Consider the following 17,641-nt stretch of genomic DNA (forward strand, 5'->3'; position numbering starts at 1 on the left):
AGGGGGTTCGTTCCTTTGTATAGATGCCCTTTTGTTCCCCGGGGTTGCAAGGAGAGGAGCTTTCCAGGAGGGGGACGGAGAGGCCAGGCTTAATGGTCTTAAGAGTGGATTTATTTTTTTTATTTTGGGAGGGAAGGCCTGGGAGTTGTTTCTCTGTAACTGTTTCCAGATGGTGCTGCTGGAACACAAAGATTTCTAGTGTGTTTGGGATGGCGGCGGCCGAGACCCCCAGCCCCCCCGGCGCTTCCTGTGCAGCTCCACAATCCTGCGGGCTTAATCAGAACCAGCCCTGGCTGCTAAGGCGCTCCTGAAGCCTGCCTTGTCTTCACCCTGCACCCCAAGCCCTGCGCTTACTCCCTCCTCCAGGCTTTTTAACCCCTTGCCATTACAGCTCCGGCACTTCAGCCTGCCCGCCTCGCTTCTCTCCTTCCTCCGGGGCCAGCAGGCTGGCTGCGGGCACTTGCAGTGCCCAGGAGATAAAACTGCATTTGAGTAGACTGCTCGAAGAAATTACATCTTTGGGGAAAGGGAAGCTGGTTTGTAACACGAACCTGGGAAAATAATTTCTGTAACTATCTAGGGCAGCTTGTGCAATCAGGCCAGCATGTCCAGGGCACAGAAAATTTCTCTTGCACCTATTTGCCTGCAGCACTTGGTATACAGCGTGATTTCATCTGAATCACGTGCTGTTGTGCCTCTATCTCTTTTTTTTTTTTTGTGCCAATTTCCCTAAAAGCAAGGCAGGTTTAATTTTGTGTCGCAGCCTCTTCACACCCAACCAACAAATTAGTTTCAGTCTTCTTTTCTGCAGGTAATATAACAACTATAATTTCGCTCTGGAAAGTAGGAGTACTCTTCTTTCCTTTTAGTCTTTGAGCAACAGCCTCTGCATATCTGCAAAATCAGCCAAGCAGCTTGTGATCAACTGACTTCCCTTCTGGATCTGAGGTCTATCATCTTCCTCGTCCTATTCTCTTCCATATTATCCATCCTGGGTTTTTTGAGAAAGCAGAAGCAACGAAGCTGTCTACTATGGCAAAATTCTGTAGTCCTCTTCACCTTGTGAAAGCTTGTACCCATTGTGTTGGAGCAAGCTGGATTTTCATGCCATGAGCATGTTGCCTTGCCATGAGTAACTTGGCATGAATTATGTGTGAAATACTTCCTCAGCCCCATGTAACGATTACAGCATCCAAAGATGCCCCCTGTGCTGGACTTTAAAGCCTTGTTGTGAGCCCTGTCCTGTTCCTGTTGAGTAAGAGTGGAAGTGACGATGAGCTGCCATTTTAAAATGCTTCTGCCTACTAAAAGAGGAGGGAAATCAATATTCTGTGCTATTGACTTCTGTGCATGCAGAGCGTCCTTGTATTTGCTGGATCATAGACGTCACACTGTGCACAGTATTCCCAGGGGCTTTAACTTGCACTGGATCTGTTCGTGCCAACGTAGGTCATGGACCAGCAGAGTCAGGCTGTATTTCCTTTATGCCCAGAGCAGTAGAGGAGGGTGTCATGTGTAGTCCAAAAAAAAAAAAGTGTATGTTTTGCACATTTAAATTACACTAAATTAATGGAATCACATTTCTTTGAGAAGCTGAAAACACCCCTTGGCTGATCTGGAAAATGAAGAACCCAGCTGGTGGGAAGCTGCTTCTGACCTCCAGAAAGCTACTTCCATTATTTAAAAAATTAAAAAAAAAAAAAAAAAAAAAAAGTCAGGGAAGAATCTGCGTTGTTATAAAGAATCTCTGAATCTCTGTAAAATACTTCAATTTCAGTTCTTCCATTTTAGCTGTGGAAGTACTTTCTGTGTATGAAAGTCCCCCTTCTCTCTGCAAAATTAGACATCCATATTGTAACTTCATACGGACACTGTCAGCTTAAAACCTGTGTGCATTTGTAAACTTGTTGCATACTGATTTTTTTTTTTAACAGACCTGACAATTTAAATACCGTCTTTCTGTGTGGTTTGGTCAGACGTATATTTGTGTGTATTCTGTTCTGCAGCTTCTGCTATACCAACCAGTTATTGTTCCTGTAGTGTATGTATAGGGTTTCTTGGAACAGAAGCGGCAGGAGGTTGGAGTGAAGAAAATATGTACTTCAGATACAGAAAATTGCACCGACACGTTTGGGTGGCTTCACTGGTGCTCTGTTCGACAGGGATGCAGCTTCCCCCGGAGTCACCTTGCTCTGTCTTGCTGGCCACCTCGTGGGCTTGCCTAGCTAATTGCTCCAAACTATTCAAACTCTGGTTGGGGCAGAAGGCTATTTTTGTTCATCTGACATCACCTTCCTTTCTCGTCTTCACTGTGTCACTGGGCTTCCCGCCCGGGGAGCCTCTGGCAGGCCTGCAGGCCCCATGGCGGGTCAGGGGCTGCCTGGGGCTGCGGGGGTACCGTGTCCCCGCTGCAGCGGTGGGCGGCCGGCTTTGGAGAGCTGTGGGGATCCGGAGCCCTGCGAGGTGGCGGGGACCCGGCACCGGAGCTCTCCCATCCCACGCGCCCGACATCGTGCCGGCTCCTGCTGAAAACACGATATTTTTAGGAGAAGGGGAAACCTGGGGCGGGGGGGCTGGGCCGGAGGCCACTGTCGCTGCGACAACGGGGCCAGAATTCCAGGAAGGAAGAGGGGCCGGATGGGCCTCCATCCCAGCCTCTGCCAGGCCCCAGCCTCCAGGTCCCGGAGCAGGGAGCCTGTGGGCGCTTCCCTGCTCCCGCAGGGGCAGCTGCCGGCACCAGGCGCCCCGTGGCTGGGGCATCGTGCTGGTGATGGCACCTCTGGTTTTCCCTCCCTCCAGAAGTGGCCTCAGTAATTTGGGCGGGCATGGGAACCCCTGCCAGCCAGCATGCGTCTTCCCCTCTATCAAGGACAGCAGCGTGCAGCATACTTGGTGTGGTGCCTTTTATCAAAATCTTGGGCTTTTAGTCCCCAAATACACTTTAAAAAAAAAAAAACAAACCCAAACAAACAAACAAAAAAAGATGGGTAAGGAGTAAAACGTCAGTCCTCTTACTTGTGCCCCTGTGAGCACAGGTTGTTGATGTCAGGACACTTAACAAGGAAGCAAATAAATGGAAGTCCTTTCCTAGATGACGTCTGCGCATCTGGAAACTGGCCAAAGGAGAGAAGCAAGTTTAATTGGAAGTGAAGACAACTGAAGGGAAGCGCCCCACACTATAGATTCAGTTATTGGAACTGCAGAGTGATTAGCAAGAGCTATATATCAAATTAGGGTAAGTATCGAGGGAGAAGGGTGACATTAAGATCCATTTAAAAACTACTTTAGTTCAGTTTTTCATTAATAATCAGTAGTTCAGCCTTAGATGCTGCTTTTCCCATTAATTTTATCCACGGACAACTTGGGGGTAGGGAGATGGCATATACAATCGAGAAGGCAGACTGAACGCATCAGATATACACTTGGACAAAGAAACAGATATTTTCTTTTTGTTTGTACGCAGTAATTTGTACAAGTAAGGTTTACTGAAGAATTACCTGTTTTCTTGGTAGCTGGTAATAAGGTCGAGGCATTTACAATTTTACTAGTGCTCTGCTACAGTTAAAGTACTAAAATGCCTTTTTCAAAACCTGCCCCCTGCTCCAAGCATAGGATTTCTGCCTTTCCTGCTATGCAAGAATTAAAGCAAAAAAGATGCTGAAGCCACTGGGCTGTGGCACTCAGTGCTGGGATTTTTGTCTGGCTTGCGAGCTTTACTTTTTTGCAACCATTACTTTCCGATTAATAGCTTAGTTGCCAGTGTTTTCAGCTTTTTTTTGGTAAGTGTCTTATTCTTTCTGTTCTAGAAAAGTGGCTTCTGTTTGTCTAGCACAAGCCTCTGATAAATGCGTAACTTGTGTTATCTCACCACTTCAAAATCCCATTTTGCTTTCAGGAGGAACAAGTAATTTCTTGTCGCCTTTATTTCATTGTTCTGTGTAGTCCAGGGGTTTTTGGCTTTCTGGAGCTGGGGGGCTCTCCCTTGCCACTTCTGCCCAAGCCACCAGACTGCTGTGCTGCTGGTAACTCTCGGGGGCAGCTGCAGCAGAGGCAGATGAGCTGTTCTCATGTCAGCTTTGCTCCTGTTGCTCAGAAGCCGGGCAGCGGTTGTGAAACTCGAAAGAATTGCATTAACTTCACTCCCCTTTTCCCAGTATTGTTAGGAAAGCAGGCACGCCACAGACCCGGGGAAGAGAGATGGTTTGGTTGTGTTTCCGAGGTTATCTTTGCTACCAAAAGGAGCTTCAAATTGTAGCTTGGATTCAGCAGGAATTGGTTCTCTGGCTGGGGAAGCACGGATGGACTCACTAAGCTAACAGTTCCTACCAGCAGAGTTTTAATCTGCAGGCTTTAGGTTTAGACTGGCTGTCAAGAAACAGTTGCTAATCAGGCCCTACTGATTGTTGTGTCTTGCAAAATGGCGAGTCTGTGTTGTAAAATTAATCTGTTCTGGGGTCAAGTTAGGTCAAAGAGAATTACTGCTTCTTTAAGCTAAAATTTAGTTTTATTTTTAAGAAAAGGGTGAGAGGACTTTCAGACCTTCCATTATGTGTTACAGCTGTGATGTTTTCTCCAGAGGACTAACTCTACTCCAGTCGACTATGGCCTTTCATAAGTTAATAGCACCTGCAGAGCTGATTGCTTCTTACTGGTGTCCAGTTTATGGACAACTCCTGATGGTAAAATTTATCAAGTTGAGAGGTCAAAACCCAATGATCCCAAGGCGCGGCTGTTGTGCTAGTGCAGGAGCATCTCCTCTGCTTGAGTCCTCTGCAAAGGGCTGTGCTGTGTTTATCTTGTGACCCAAGATGGTACCCATGGCTTGCAGTTTGTGGCAGACCTTACTATTGTAAATGTTAGTGGAAAAGAACTTGTGTTAGCGAGGCTGGAAATTAAAGATGGGGGAAATTTTGGAGTAAAGGGGGTGTAAAGGCTCAGTGGATTTGACTGAGTTGTGACTTTCATCCTGTTGAATCCAGCTGGCTGGCACAGAGACTATTACTGGGGTACAACCACAATGCTCACACGTCCTACAGAAGTATGGAAGTCTATGCATGAGATCGTCAATACGGTTTGAATAAAATCACAATATGTGTTGCAGAAAGCTGATGTACTATATTAACTACTAGGTTTTTTCTTCCTGTTGTAAAGTAAATCACAAGTACCTGAGAAATGCCTTTCAGTGGTAAACAAAGTAATGAAACATCCCAGTGGCGGTCTGATTTGATTTTGCAGGCTAGCGCTGCCTAACTCAATTTCTTTATGAATGTCTGGTTGCATGTTGGTATCAAAAGAGAAATGTAACTGGCAGGAGGGAGCCTTGAGAGAGATGGAGTTATCTGGGGGTTCCCTCTTCCACCAGGCTGCTGCCAGAAGGCAGGGTACCTCCGTGTTTGTGGACAGGGTATTTATCAGTGTTAAATCTTCCCCCTCTCTCCTTTCACTTCCATTTTGTGAGATTAGTTTTGTGTGTGCAGGCAGAGGAGGAGATTGAGCTGTATCCCTGGCCTCTGCTGCCTTAGATCGCCTGCTAACTAACAGGGGTTTTCTGTCTGGATGTTGCTGGACTGTCCTGTTCCAGTCTCAGGAGTTTAACGCTTTCACTTCTTGCTCTGTTTAGTTTTCAACAAAAGCAAACTCTGTATGGAATAATCATGCAGCAGGCCCCGGATTCACCATTAGTGACCTGTAAAATTGGCAGCGCTGGAGATTATTGGCGGGAGACGGTTTCCCTAGGCGCTTCCTGCCTTCTCTTGGAGAGTTAAGTTCAATTAGAGCAATGATACGCACAGCGGGGATTTTGCAAAGAGTTCAGTACTTGGTGGCAGCGTTGCTGTATGAAAGGCAGAGATATCTTTGGCCTTTTTGTGACCTTAATGCTCCAGCTGCTACCCTCTTTCTAACCTCTGCTTTCTCTAAACTCTCGCTTTCCTAATGTAACCGTCTTTCACCTCTTCTTTTACGTTCTGATGCAACCGTATCCCTCAAACGTTTTCAGGCTGTCATTTGTGGGGTTTGCCTTCCAAAAACCAAAGTGCAGATTGCTGGCTGTGGGTTGCTTTTTTTTTTTTCTTCTACTCAATTTTTCTTGTTTCTTTTTGACTTCCTGCGTGCTGTAGACTGCCCTCAGATCTCTGTAATCATCTTTCTCTTCCTTTTCACAGTCTCATGATTTATTTCTACTTACGAAACCATTCTGTTTCTAGAGGTGGTTTCTGGGCACCCAGGTCCTTTGACTTCAGGAAATCCCACAAAGTTCATTTTTGTCTCTTTTTTTTTTTTTTTTTTCTGCCACAGCCTTGTGGTGACAGTCCCTTTTGTTAGTCCCTGACGTGAAGAACATCATCCTCAGGATAACAATTTCTTTTTCCTTTCTTCATTATAACTTTCTGCTTGTGTGCACTGCCCATATCTTTAGTATCTGCAGTGGTAACTTTTCTGTTCATTCCTTATTCTCTGTGTGGAAATCTTCCTGGTTTCCAAGGTGTTGAGAGAGACTGGCACACAAGGATGTTTGAGGTACTGACCTTGCAGGTGTGCATGCAAGTACTGTTAAATGCGTACCTGGAATGGTCTTTCAGGAGAAGACCATATCTCCCGATACAAGGTGGACGTTTACTGCAGTTATCCTAAGTTGGTAAATGTAGTGTGTGGGAGAAACAGCAATCAAAGTACTTTCTTATAATATGTACTTGCATTGGGGGAGAAAAGTACTAGCTGTGTGTTTGCATCGTGATGTTGCTTGGGTTTTAATTAAGTTCACAGCTAAAACCCAAAAGCTTGGTGAGACTGTAGCTATTAGTCTCCGCTTGCTTCTTCCAACTTCTGTGTCTTTCCTTCTGTTTCTCTATTATTTGTGGAGTTTTGTGCTTTACCTGCTTGCTGGCTATTAGTATTTGAGAAGAATGTACTCACAGGGTGGTCAACCTAATTAATTACTGTTAATCCCCAAAACTGGCTGCCAGAAGTTTTGTTGTCCTTGAAGCTCTCATACTGTGTGCGTTCCTGTAGCTTTAGCATGAGAGCCTGAGGAGAGTCTGGATGTTTCCTGGCAAGTTTCCATGGAGAATCCCCTGGGCAGGTCTGAGGTAAAGAGGAAGAGAGGGAGGACAAATATGAACTTAAAATAGCATTGCTAGTCCCTGTATTGAATTATTAGCACCTTGCTTTTTAGCAGAAGTTTTGTTAAAGTGTTCTTGTGTAAACCGGAATTGTGCCAGCGGCCACATGCCCTGTGTAGGGCAGAAGACCTCTCTCTGGTAGGAGCTGGCCTGTTTAACCCAAATATACCAGCACAAAACCCAAAACATCTCAACAAAAACCCTTCCTGTCAGCAATTGTACATCTCAGTCAGCTTCATGACCTGAATATCTTTGCTTTTGACAATTTGGGATTGTTTTGCTGTGTTTTGTCAGGGTCTTCCCCTTGGGCCTCTCTCTCCCTGCCCTTACCAAAGAGCTGCTGGATAAAGTGCAGGGCCGGCTTAGGAGTTCCTCCTCAAAAGTCATAACAAGAGATAGGAACAGACTTAAAAACTGATTGCGGAGGGCGGCCGCCTCCTTTCCTCCTCCTAGCATTCTGCTGGGGGTTGCTCGTGAATGCGCAAGGGTACCAGGGTGGAATTGATAAAAGCTTTGTCTAGTTTAGTTTATCCTGCACACAGAAAGATGCATGCACGGGGTGCATGTGAGTGCCCCCTCCCCATTTTGAAGAGGAGGTGTTGGAGGGAGAGTAACAGAAAGTAAGAAACAGAAATAAACATTTAGGAAATATCGTGAAGTGTGTTATCTTAATCCCCACTGCACTGCTAAAATGAGACAAGTCTGGGAATTTCATGGAGAAATTCCAGAAGTGTTGGAGGTTCATGTATTCCCGCAGAGCAGGGTGACGGGGCTGCCAATAACACAAAATGTGTAGGCTCAGAGTCCATTCTGGGGTGAAGAAAGAAAGTCTAGAGGATTGATTTCCCGTTGGGAGTGTGTGAGGTATTGCTCAGGCTTACTGGGGTGTTTGAAGTTACACTGACTGCTTTTTAAGTTCGTGTTAAACTATTAGTATAGGTTTGAAAAGGAGAAAATTGAGACTTTTATGGCTAATGTTTAGGGAAACATTTCTTCAAGACTGGGCAAGGTGGGCAGAAGCTTCTGTAATTCTGTGTTCTGTTTTGTTCAGCTTTCATGATGGTAAATGAAGTTTGCATATAAAAGTTGTTTGGAAAATTACAAAAAATTATACACAAGTGAAATTAGAGGGTACGATAGGATTAGTTTATGCTTATTTTATGGCTTTGATTTCTCTCTTTCTTTTCTTTCTGCGCAGTTTGGCATATACAGTTGAAAATGAATTTTACGTGTATTGGCTTACATGGAACATAGGAAGTTAGCAGAATAATCTTAGCTCATTCTTCCCTCATTTCATGCAGGTTCTTGGTTTTGGCTGACTTAAGACAGACATATAATTCTTTGGTCTCTATTCCTTGTAACCACTACATTCACTCTTTGTTTCCTTGTCTTGCAGAACGAGCCTCTGACTTCAGGTTATCATGGATACCCAGCAAGAGACAATCAAGTAAGAGTCTGATTGCAGTAAATGTGTGTGCGCACGTCTCTGTACACTGATGGATGTTTTGTCCGACAGCTTCCTGGCTGTCTTGTTATGGAGTGGAAATTGTTTTGTTCTATTGTGGAATGCTTGTGGAGATATATGTGGTAAATTGAATGTTCTTTATGGCCTCCAGCAGTATGTGGCAACACGCCTGGCAAGGGGTTAAACATGATCCACATTACCAACGGCTCAGGAAATTCTTTATTCTTAAAAACATTGTAACTTAAAATCCCTGTCCTAAGCTCCCACTATATCTCCTCAGCGTTAATGAATGTAGATGTTCAGTGCCAGTGCATGCTTGGCCCTGTTTTATACTTATTGCTGTAATTCTAGTATCTGGGGAGCAAAACAACACTGAGTTTATGTGAGAGTCTGCTTTGCTGGTAGAATAGGGAATGACATGTCACATTGGGTTGCTTTTAGTATCTGTGAACTTGTCTTACCTTCCTTTCAAGTCCTGCAGGGCCCCTGCCCCTTGCTCTTATTCAGGATGTTCTCCTTCTACAGCAGTAAAAATTACACTGTTCAGTGCACTGCATCTGTAAGCATTCTCTTGCCTCCTAGCAGAAGACAGAGAAATCCCAGTTGATGAATTTGCGCAACAGAAGGAGGAGATGCTTTGGAACAAATGAAATTTAATGGGTTGTAAGATACAACCGTCACACATTAAATCTCCCTTCTTAGAATGAAGTTTTTTTCAGTGTTGTGCAGTGCTACTGCAAAGCAGAGTATGAACCAATGTAACAGGAGATTAATATGCACGGAAAATCAATAATGCAGCACATTTTGGTAATGAGCAAATAACAAAACCAAAATCAAAGTCGTTAATGCTCTTAGGTACTGCTATATAAAGAAAGTGATTTTCATCATATCTTCATGAGGCCTGGGTATATGCAGCAACAGCTTAAAGGCAGATGTTTTTATGAAGTGCAGCATAGTGCAGCCTCAGCAATTGAAGAGCTCAATTCTTTGGTGCTTGTAATGTGTGTATGAGTTTCCATATAGGAGGAAATTATTCAGAACATCTACTGGGATATATAAAGCTGTTAACCAGCACAAATAAATATTATGTGCTGGGATGCTGTGGGAGTTGTGTTCCTACTCTCTCCAGGCTAAGTAAGGTCTGCTAGGTTGAGAGACGAAGCCAGTTCCAGGCCCTGAAAGTGGTTCATATCTGCTTCTGGCTTTTCCATTCTGGTGGCACCCTCTGCACCCTGTTTTGCAGTTCACTGTACCCATTTAGGGGTGTTTTCGGGTCATCTTGGTGTTTCGTTTTGGTGACTACCAGTATGTCCCGCTTCACAGGTTTCCTCTTTCTCATCCCTTAATAACTCTTCTGATTTGAAAGTTGAGAACTGCTGTTGCTGGCAGGTCACCAGATCAGCGGAGACGGCCACGGGAAGCTGTATGGCAGCCTGGGCGTGAAATGAGAATTACAGTCTAGGCAGCCCTGGAGAGCTCTCTATGGGTGAGCACAGGAAGTAATGTATATTAGCCAGTGTGCGTATGTATTTCAGATGGCAAATAGGTTTATGAAAATTCTGTAGTGGACAAACAGCTTTGGTTTAACAGAGGTGTTTTCATTTTAGCAAATACTCATGAAAATCTTTTTTGGCTGGTTGTGGGTTGTTTTTTTTTTTTTTCTGCTCTTGGTAATGTCTTGATCTGTGGTAAGTGTCCTTCTGTCTTGTCCATGAAGCAGCTTAAATTGAGGTCTGGTTTTCACTAATGAGGTTTCAAGGCTTTTCACTAATCTGATTGGGAGCTTCTAACATGATAGCAGCAGAGAAAGAAGTCCTCTGTTGCCACAGACTGAGGCTGGTGTGGGAGAGACAGCAATGGTGCCTTTCTGCACTGGGGAAGGAGGAAGGAAGTGGTGTGGGAATACATGTAGCAATGCTGACCCTGTAACAAAGTAATTATGAGATTCAGGAGCAATTGTGTCAGATTTCCTCAGATTAGGAGCGGGATTTGAGCTGGTGAGTGTAAATCTCTTTATCTTGCTCTTTCCCGTTGCAGTTCTTTATTGTAAATACTTGTACTGTGCTTTTTACCACAATGTTTTCTTTAACAGAATTAGCAAAGCAGAGCTGTATTTTCAGGATATCTGGTCGTGTGACCACAGTAGTCCTGCTAGAAATTCTGTGGATATAACTTGCCCTTTCTTTCACCTTACGTAGCATCCTACTTCTTCACTTGTTTGTCCTTTTCACTGCTTCAAGCTCTAAATGCCACTAATTGCTGGCTGCAAACCTTTCACTATGCTGTTTTTACACCCTCTAGTGGTTAAATCATACCCAGATGTTGCAGATTATTGTAGTTTTTCTTCCCGCCAGTCAAAATATGTGATTCATTTGAGTCCTCACTTTGGCCATTTGGGAATGCTTAGGTCTACATCACAAAGTTTACTTTGTATCCTTTCCCAAATATGTAAGCATTCTGTCATCATCACGCATAGGCAGCAGCACTGAGGCAAATGAGATGAGTTCCGGTCGAGGCTGTGTTCCTCTTAATTCTGGTGTTGTGTGATTGCTTTATGATAACTCAGAGCGTTGGGTTGTTGCACAGCCCCACTGTTCCTCACCTGCCCTGCCAGAGCATTGGCTTACTGGACTTTTTGTGGCGATAGGGCCAGGGAAACAAGTGCGCTAAATCATTATGGTGTAAGTTTGCCTAAAAAGAGAAGGCTTTCTGTTGCTGAAGTGTTGCGCTACTAGCACGTTACAGCCGTGTAAGGAGCTGGAGAGCTCTCTGGGACTGTTGTCAAAAATTCAAGGTTTGTTCTGTGGATGTCTAATGCACATACAGGAGTGGCAGGATGCCCCTCCTTTTCCCCAGAGCTACGCTGATGGCAGGAACAAAGCCCTCAGTAAAGGAAAAATATGGGAAGTGTTAGTGTAACATTGGTAACCGAGATGAGAACCAAGTCTTTTGGTGAGGAGAGTTTATTCTCTCTGGGGACTATTCAGTTCTTTTATCCCTCTGTTGGGCTTGCCAACAAAATGGTGGGGTTTTTCTGTAACATGAGTGCCTGCCTAAAATGCAGTGAACCAAGACTTCCTTGCTTCATTTTCCAAGCTGTGACAAACAGCTCTGAGGTACTGTGAGTTGGTCTCAACATGGAAAATGACTGGTACCGCTATACTGATACAACTTTTACTATAGACAAACTCATGAAGAATAAATACTCTGCTTCCAGAAACCTATTCCATGCTAACTGTGCCAGCTTGTTTTATATATAGCCAAGGTCTATGTCATATTGCTCTAGTGCTCTTCATCTCGAAATATATTAGACGTGATATCTGAAATTTGTTTGAGTGCTGAATACTGGCACTTCTGTGGCAGAATTTGGCAGCTGCCCAGAGTAATTTTGTTCCCCAACAGGAAGCAAAGCAAGCAAGAACACCTTGTTTAGCTGGCACTGAAGGGAAGAGAGGAGGAGAGAGAGTTTATGGAAGCGGGATGTAATTGCACACACCAGAACTGGGTCAGGATGTTAGAGCTATTACACCTCTTCTGTTATGGAAAGCGATCCTCAGCTATCACAACGGGTTAGGATGTTGGTCTGAAGCCTCTTTTAAAAGCTTGTACTTCTGTGAGTACAACTTTTAAATCAAACTGGGCCATTGGCTTGGTACTAATGTGGTGGAAACATCGTTACCTATCACAAGTGACACTGCCTTCAACAGCTTAATTTCGGTGGCTGGTTTTCCATCTGAGCGCTCACCAGGCCTGACCTGTTGTTCTCGTGTATGTAGATGAGACTGGAGCCAAAGGTAGCGTGGGTGCCCATGGCAACTGCTAGGAACAGCTTTATCACTATCCCCTGGGTTTGAGTTCAAGCTTAAGGTGAAATGCTGTTAAACCCTCTCCAATTGTCAGCCTGTTCCCCTGGGTCTTTACTTACTTGCTGCTTTGGAGTATCTGCTGGGGCATGGTGGGCAGCAGGCGGCTGCGTGCACTGCCCTCCCCGGGGCCGCAAGCTGGTCTGGGTGGCGGCAGTCTGTGACAACAGGAAGCCTCCCCTGTTGTTTTTTTTTCCCCCTGTTTGTTTTCTTTGCCCAGTCCCTCCTGATGTGGGGAGTTCGGCAAGGAAGCCCTTCATCCTGAGATGTGAAGGGTGGGCGTGAGCTCCCATGGGGAGGCAGGACAGCAGGTCTCTGGGCTTCCTGTTGGAGCTGGCTGCACAGAGGCACTGCTGTTCCCCTTGGTGGCTGGGTGGTCCCTCTGCAGCGAGCAGCGGGGATCTCGGCAGAGAGTTCAGAGGGGGAAACCTCTGTCCTCTCGTCCTCTGCTCCTTCACCTATCTTCCTCTTCTCTGTCATGTGGATGAAGTGTGAATTTGGAGATATTGCCACAACTTGATTAGCAGCTGAGTGGTTCAGTATGGATTAGAATATCCACAAAAATATCTTGGTTTAGTATTAACATGCTGAGATGCTCTTGTCATAAAACAAATAAAAAGTGACATGCTGGAAGAAAATGGTTTGGCCGCTTGTTTGTTTTTATTTGTACCATGATAGCACCAGTCACAGTCTCTCCATTTCCCTACTTTGTTGGTCTCGGAACAAAGACTCCCTGTCTCAAGAGTCTAAATCTGTAAGTAGTGTTCCTGAAAAGCATTTTGGGTTTTAATTTGTTTTCCTGGTTGTAACTGACCATGAAAATACACCCTCTGGCGCATATGCTGACTGGCTCGGTAACCGGTGAGATTGTGGCAGTAGAAGTGTTAAGTTACTCAGGAGCTAGAAAGGAGGGTTATTTGTGGGGTTTTGGTTTGTTTGTTGCTTACACTTTTGGTTTGAGTAGAGTGGATTTAATAGAAATGCTTAACCTGAGGGACAGAGGGAGGTTCTAGAAAGGCCTTAAATAAAGTTTTAACACCTCACTCCTTGAGTGAATAGCCAGGACAAATGTCAGGAAGCACCTGAGGCCCTCTGTATAAAATGGAGACAACCAGGCTTGGTGTTCTTCGTGCTTCTGAGTGGCTCATTGCTTGAAAGCAAACAACCCAAACTTTGGGACAGGACCGAGCTAGAGCGGAAACTGTTCTAAACACCTTCCTTATGTTTAAAATGAGGAGAATTAGGGTTAAGACTGCCAAATCTACTGCTTCGTGGTTTCAACAGCCTCTCTTCAGGCAAGCTTCACTTTAGAAAACATGGTCTGGCCAAAAATGTCCAACATATTCAGGAGATGGGAAGCATCTGTGAGGCAGTTGCATGCAGAGGGGTTCAAGGGTGTGTAGTGGGCTAACTGCTGGGGGGGTTACCACTTAGCACGTAAGCTGTAAAGGATGTGGGATGGTTAAGGTGTGCTATGGAAAGGCATTTAACACTGCAGGAGGGGAGGAGTTCCTGAGACAACTTTTACTGGAGTGCATCCAACTCGTTATAACTCTCAGCTTATTCAGAAAGTAAAACAGTGTTCACAGAGTGGAAGGAGTTAGGTTAAAAGCAATGTGTAAATCATGATACCTGGGAAGGAAAGAAGAGAGCACAGCGTTTAGCTAAAAATTGAAGGAGGAGTTGGTTACAAACTGAAGTTCAAGCACATCCACAATCATGGATGAGTGGGAAGTGGAAAGACGAGAGCCACAGAGACTAATCTAATAATACTTCTCCCCCAAAATCAGAACTGTCGTGGTAAGACAGTTGGTTGATCACTTGAAGCGCTCAGAAGTGGTTCCTTGTTTTCTCAAGCCCCAACTACATCCCTAAGAAACTGCAGGAAAGATTTGGGTATTGGGATTAGAAAAAAATTGTAACACAGACACTGCTAAATAACTGAGCTTGTTATAAACCTGCTTTCTGAAATTTCACTCTGAACCAAGTTGCTGTGCTTATATTGGCCACATTCCCCCAAATCTCCCCTTTCCTTTCTGTTTAGCTGATTTCATATAATACAGGAAGCACGGTGTCTTGCAGTTGACACAAGTCCTGCAAAGCAGATCGCTCTGGCTGTATCTTTATTTCCCTTTTCCCTCATGTCTGCTGCCTTTCCAGCCTCTCTGAATACAAGGCAGGGAATCCTTTCCTTACAGAACACTGAATACCTTTCATAAACACCTCCAGTAAGCTCCACACCAACACGTGCCTCACTGTTACTCAATAACGAGATAAAAAATAACCACGTGGAGAAAAGTTGTATGAGAAGAAGTTGAGGAGTGCACCTAATTCAGATATGTGGGAAGATGTCTTGACAATAAGCTCCTTCAGTCCTATAAAGAGCTTCTCGAGGGAAGTAACGATTACCTTGCTGATGAATAGGCCGGCCAAAGCTCTGGGGTTGTAAGGCGTTGGCAGGAAGTGGGCTGGATGATGTAATACAAATTCCTTTCATGTTTGAGCCCTCCGATTTGAGCAGTTTCTCATCTCTCCTTGGGGTGAAAGAGAGGAGATGTGAGTCATCCTTCTTGGGAGAGGACCAGGAGACGGCTTTTTCTCCTGCGATGTGCTTCTTGACCGTTGAAGTGTTACCCGACTCCCGAGCCCCTCGGTTATTTTGGCAAGAGGGACAGCATCTTGTTTAGATTTCCCCTTCTGAAGTCATAGGAGTGCTAGAGAGTGTGGCATGTGTGTTAGAAGTAGTCTGTAAAATGATGGGTTGGAGGACCAAAACCAAACGGCGTAGAGAAAACAGCCTGTTGATGGGTATTATATCCTATTGAGGCCATGAAAGCGGCTATTCTGGGTCAGACAGAAGGTCTCTGCCTTCCAGTGTTCTGGCTGTGACAGTGTCTAATAGCAAGTACTTAAAGCAGAGGGAGCAGCGCCAAGATTCGGTGATACTTCCCCTCCTCTGTAATCTTGAAGCAATCTCGTGGCTTTGGGATTTCCTGGCCATAGATTTTTGGTTTGTTTTTTTTTTTTTTTCCTAGTCACCTGTGGTAGATTTTTCTTTATTGAACTTGTCTAAATGGTTTTTGAGCCCGTCTAGATCTTTGGCATCCGTGACATCCTGTGGCAATGAGTCTCCCACTTTAGGTATGTTTTATGAGGGAAACAAGTTCTTCTGGGCACAGCTTGCTTGAAACCCAAGTGGTTTTAAAGCTCTCGGGTGAGGGGGGGCTTCGGCTCCTCAGCTTGCGCAGCTGCGCTGTCACTGCACGGGTGAGGATTTTCTTCTTAACGGGAAGAAAAAACCCCAAAGCAAGCAAACAGAAGAAAATTTAAGTAGTTGGTGTGCATTTAGTATCTTTTTTTTTTTTTTCCTCCCCCCCCCGAAGGATTATAATACCTTTACAAAAGTTATTTCTGGAGACCCGTAAACGCACGTGTGTGTTGCTGGCGGGCACGCCGGCATTTTGAAACGCGCGGCTGCAGCGTGGCGGGGGGCTCCGCTTTTCGGCTTTGGCCTCCGTGTCCTGCCCAGGTGCACCCGGGGGGAGGGAGGGGGGGGTCCCGGGGGCAAGTGTGGCTGCGGGGGGGGGGGGCCGGGCCCGGGCCCGGGCCCGCTCTGGCGGCGGGCTGCCAGGAGAGGGCAGCCGGCGCCCGGCCAGCGCTCGCCGCCCCGCCCCGCCGGCGCTGGGGCCCGGCCCGGGGCGCGGTGCGGGGCGGCCGCTTCGCCCCCCTGCCCGCAGCCGGCCGCCGGGGCTGCCCCCCGGCACAAGCCCCTGGCCGCCGCCGTAGGGGCGAGAAGGGCTGGAGCCGGAGGGGGAAGAGGGTTCGGCCTCTTGCGCCCCTCAAGCGTTTGGGGGTGGCTGAAGTTTCCGGGACGGCCGTCCTCGACAGGGGAAGTTTTTGTTTTGAGGGCTGGGGAGAGGACGTGTCGCTGCCCGCAGCCAGCACGGGGAGCGTCCGGGGAGGGCTGAGACAGGCCCTGCCGTCCCTCCGCGGGGCCTGCTGAGGGGTTTGGCTCTTCGAAGAGGCACGGAGGACAAGGTTTTCCTAACGCAAGTCTTTGCTCTGTTCCAAAAATCATAGAATCATCAAATCGTTTAGGCTGGAAAAGACCTTTAAGATCGTCGAGTCCATCGACCTTAGCACTGCCAAGTCCACCACTAAACCATGTCCCTACGCACCACATCTACACGTCTCCCAAATCCCTCCAGGGATGGGGTCTCTTCCAATGCTTGACAACCCTTTCGGTGAAGGAGTTTTTCCCGGTATCCAATCTAAACCTCCCCTGGCACAACTTGAGGCTGTTTCCTCTTGTACTATCGCTTGTTACTTGGCAGAGGATGTCTCAGGGCAGAAATGGCAGAAATGTCTCAGGGGTGAGCAGAGGGGAGATACGGGAACGATGTTTGATGGGGGAGTGCTGGTAATAGAGTTTTGCTTTTAGCGGGGACCCTGAGCAGGCAGTCTTTAGCACTTCCCGGGATTGAGCAGGCTCCTGGCCCAAGCTCATTTTATCAAAAGGCACGTGTGCCGCACAGCACTGCTGCTGCGTAGAGGGCAGTGCAAGATGGATGCACGCTTACGGTGAGGGCTCAGGGATGTCCTCCTTCAGGCCCATGGAGGCTGTGCTTGAGTGATCAGTTGCCTCCCAGAGTGTATTCTGCATATTGTGAACTCTTAACAACTTTCAAGTGAATGAAGGGAGTGTGTGTGTGAGAATAAATATTATTGTTCAATCCTAATTTTTTTTTTTTGTTTTTTAAAGGAGGCTAGTGATGCCAAGAAATACAGCTTATCAGTGTAGTTACAGAACCTGGAAAGATGCTGAAAAAGATCAGATCCTTACGGTCAGATCCTTTTATTAAAAGAAATTAAGGCAACAACAGACATACATTGGTAATTTTTAAGGACCAATCATGTCAGATCAATTTAATTTTCTCCTCTGACACGGCAGCAGGTCTGGCAGATGGAGGAGGCTACTGGCTTTGAACCTAGTCTCGCATGACCTTTACATGAACTAGGCAAATGAAAGGTGAAATTAAGAAGGGGCTGAGCACCTCATTGGAAAACTGTATTTGGAGTAATTATGTCATGCTTTTCTCGGTGCGTGTGTGTGATCTGGAGTCTTAACATGGTCTGCCCTGGCTGCTCTGTTCTTCTGTACTGTTCATCAAACAACAGGGTAATGAAAGAGT

The 17,641-nt window shown here is 45.9% G+C and overlaps 1 protein-coding gene across 1 annotated transcript in view; it reads left to right on the forward strand.

Annotated features, from left to right (window-relative positions):
* RBFOX2 (RNA binding fox-1 homolog 2) overlaps positions 1–17,641 on the forward strand; it is a 170,800-nt gene that overhangs the window by 27,926 nt on the left and 125,233 nt on the right. The window contains exon 2 of the mRNA XM_075722115.1: positions 8,518–8,568. Within this exon, the coding sequence (XP_075578230.1) occupies positions 8,518–8,568 (51 nt within the window). The remainder of the gene's footprint in view (positions 1–8,517; positions 8,569–17,641) is intronic.

The sequence above is a fragment of the Pelecanus crispus genome, chromosome 1 (assembly GCF_030463565.1).
Source record: "Pelecanus crispus isolate bPelCri1 chromosome 1, bPelCri1.pri, whole genome shotgun sequence".
In the NCBI taxonomy this organism is placed as follows: Eukaryota; Metazoa; Chordata; class Aves; order Pelecaniformes; family Pelecanidae; genus Pelecanus; species Pelecanus crispus.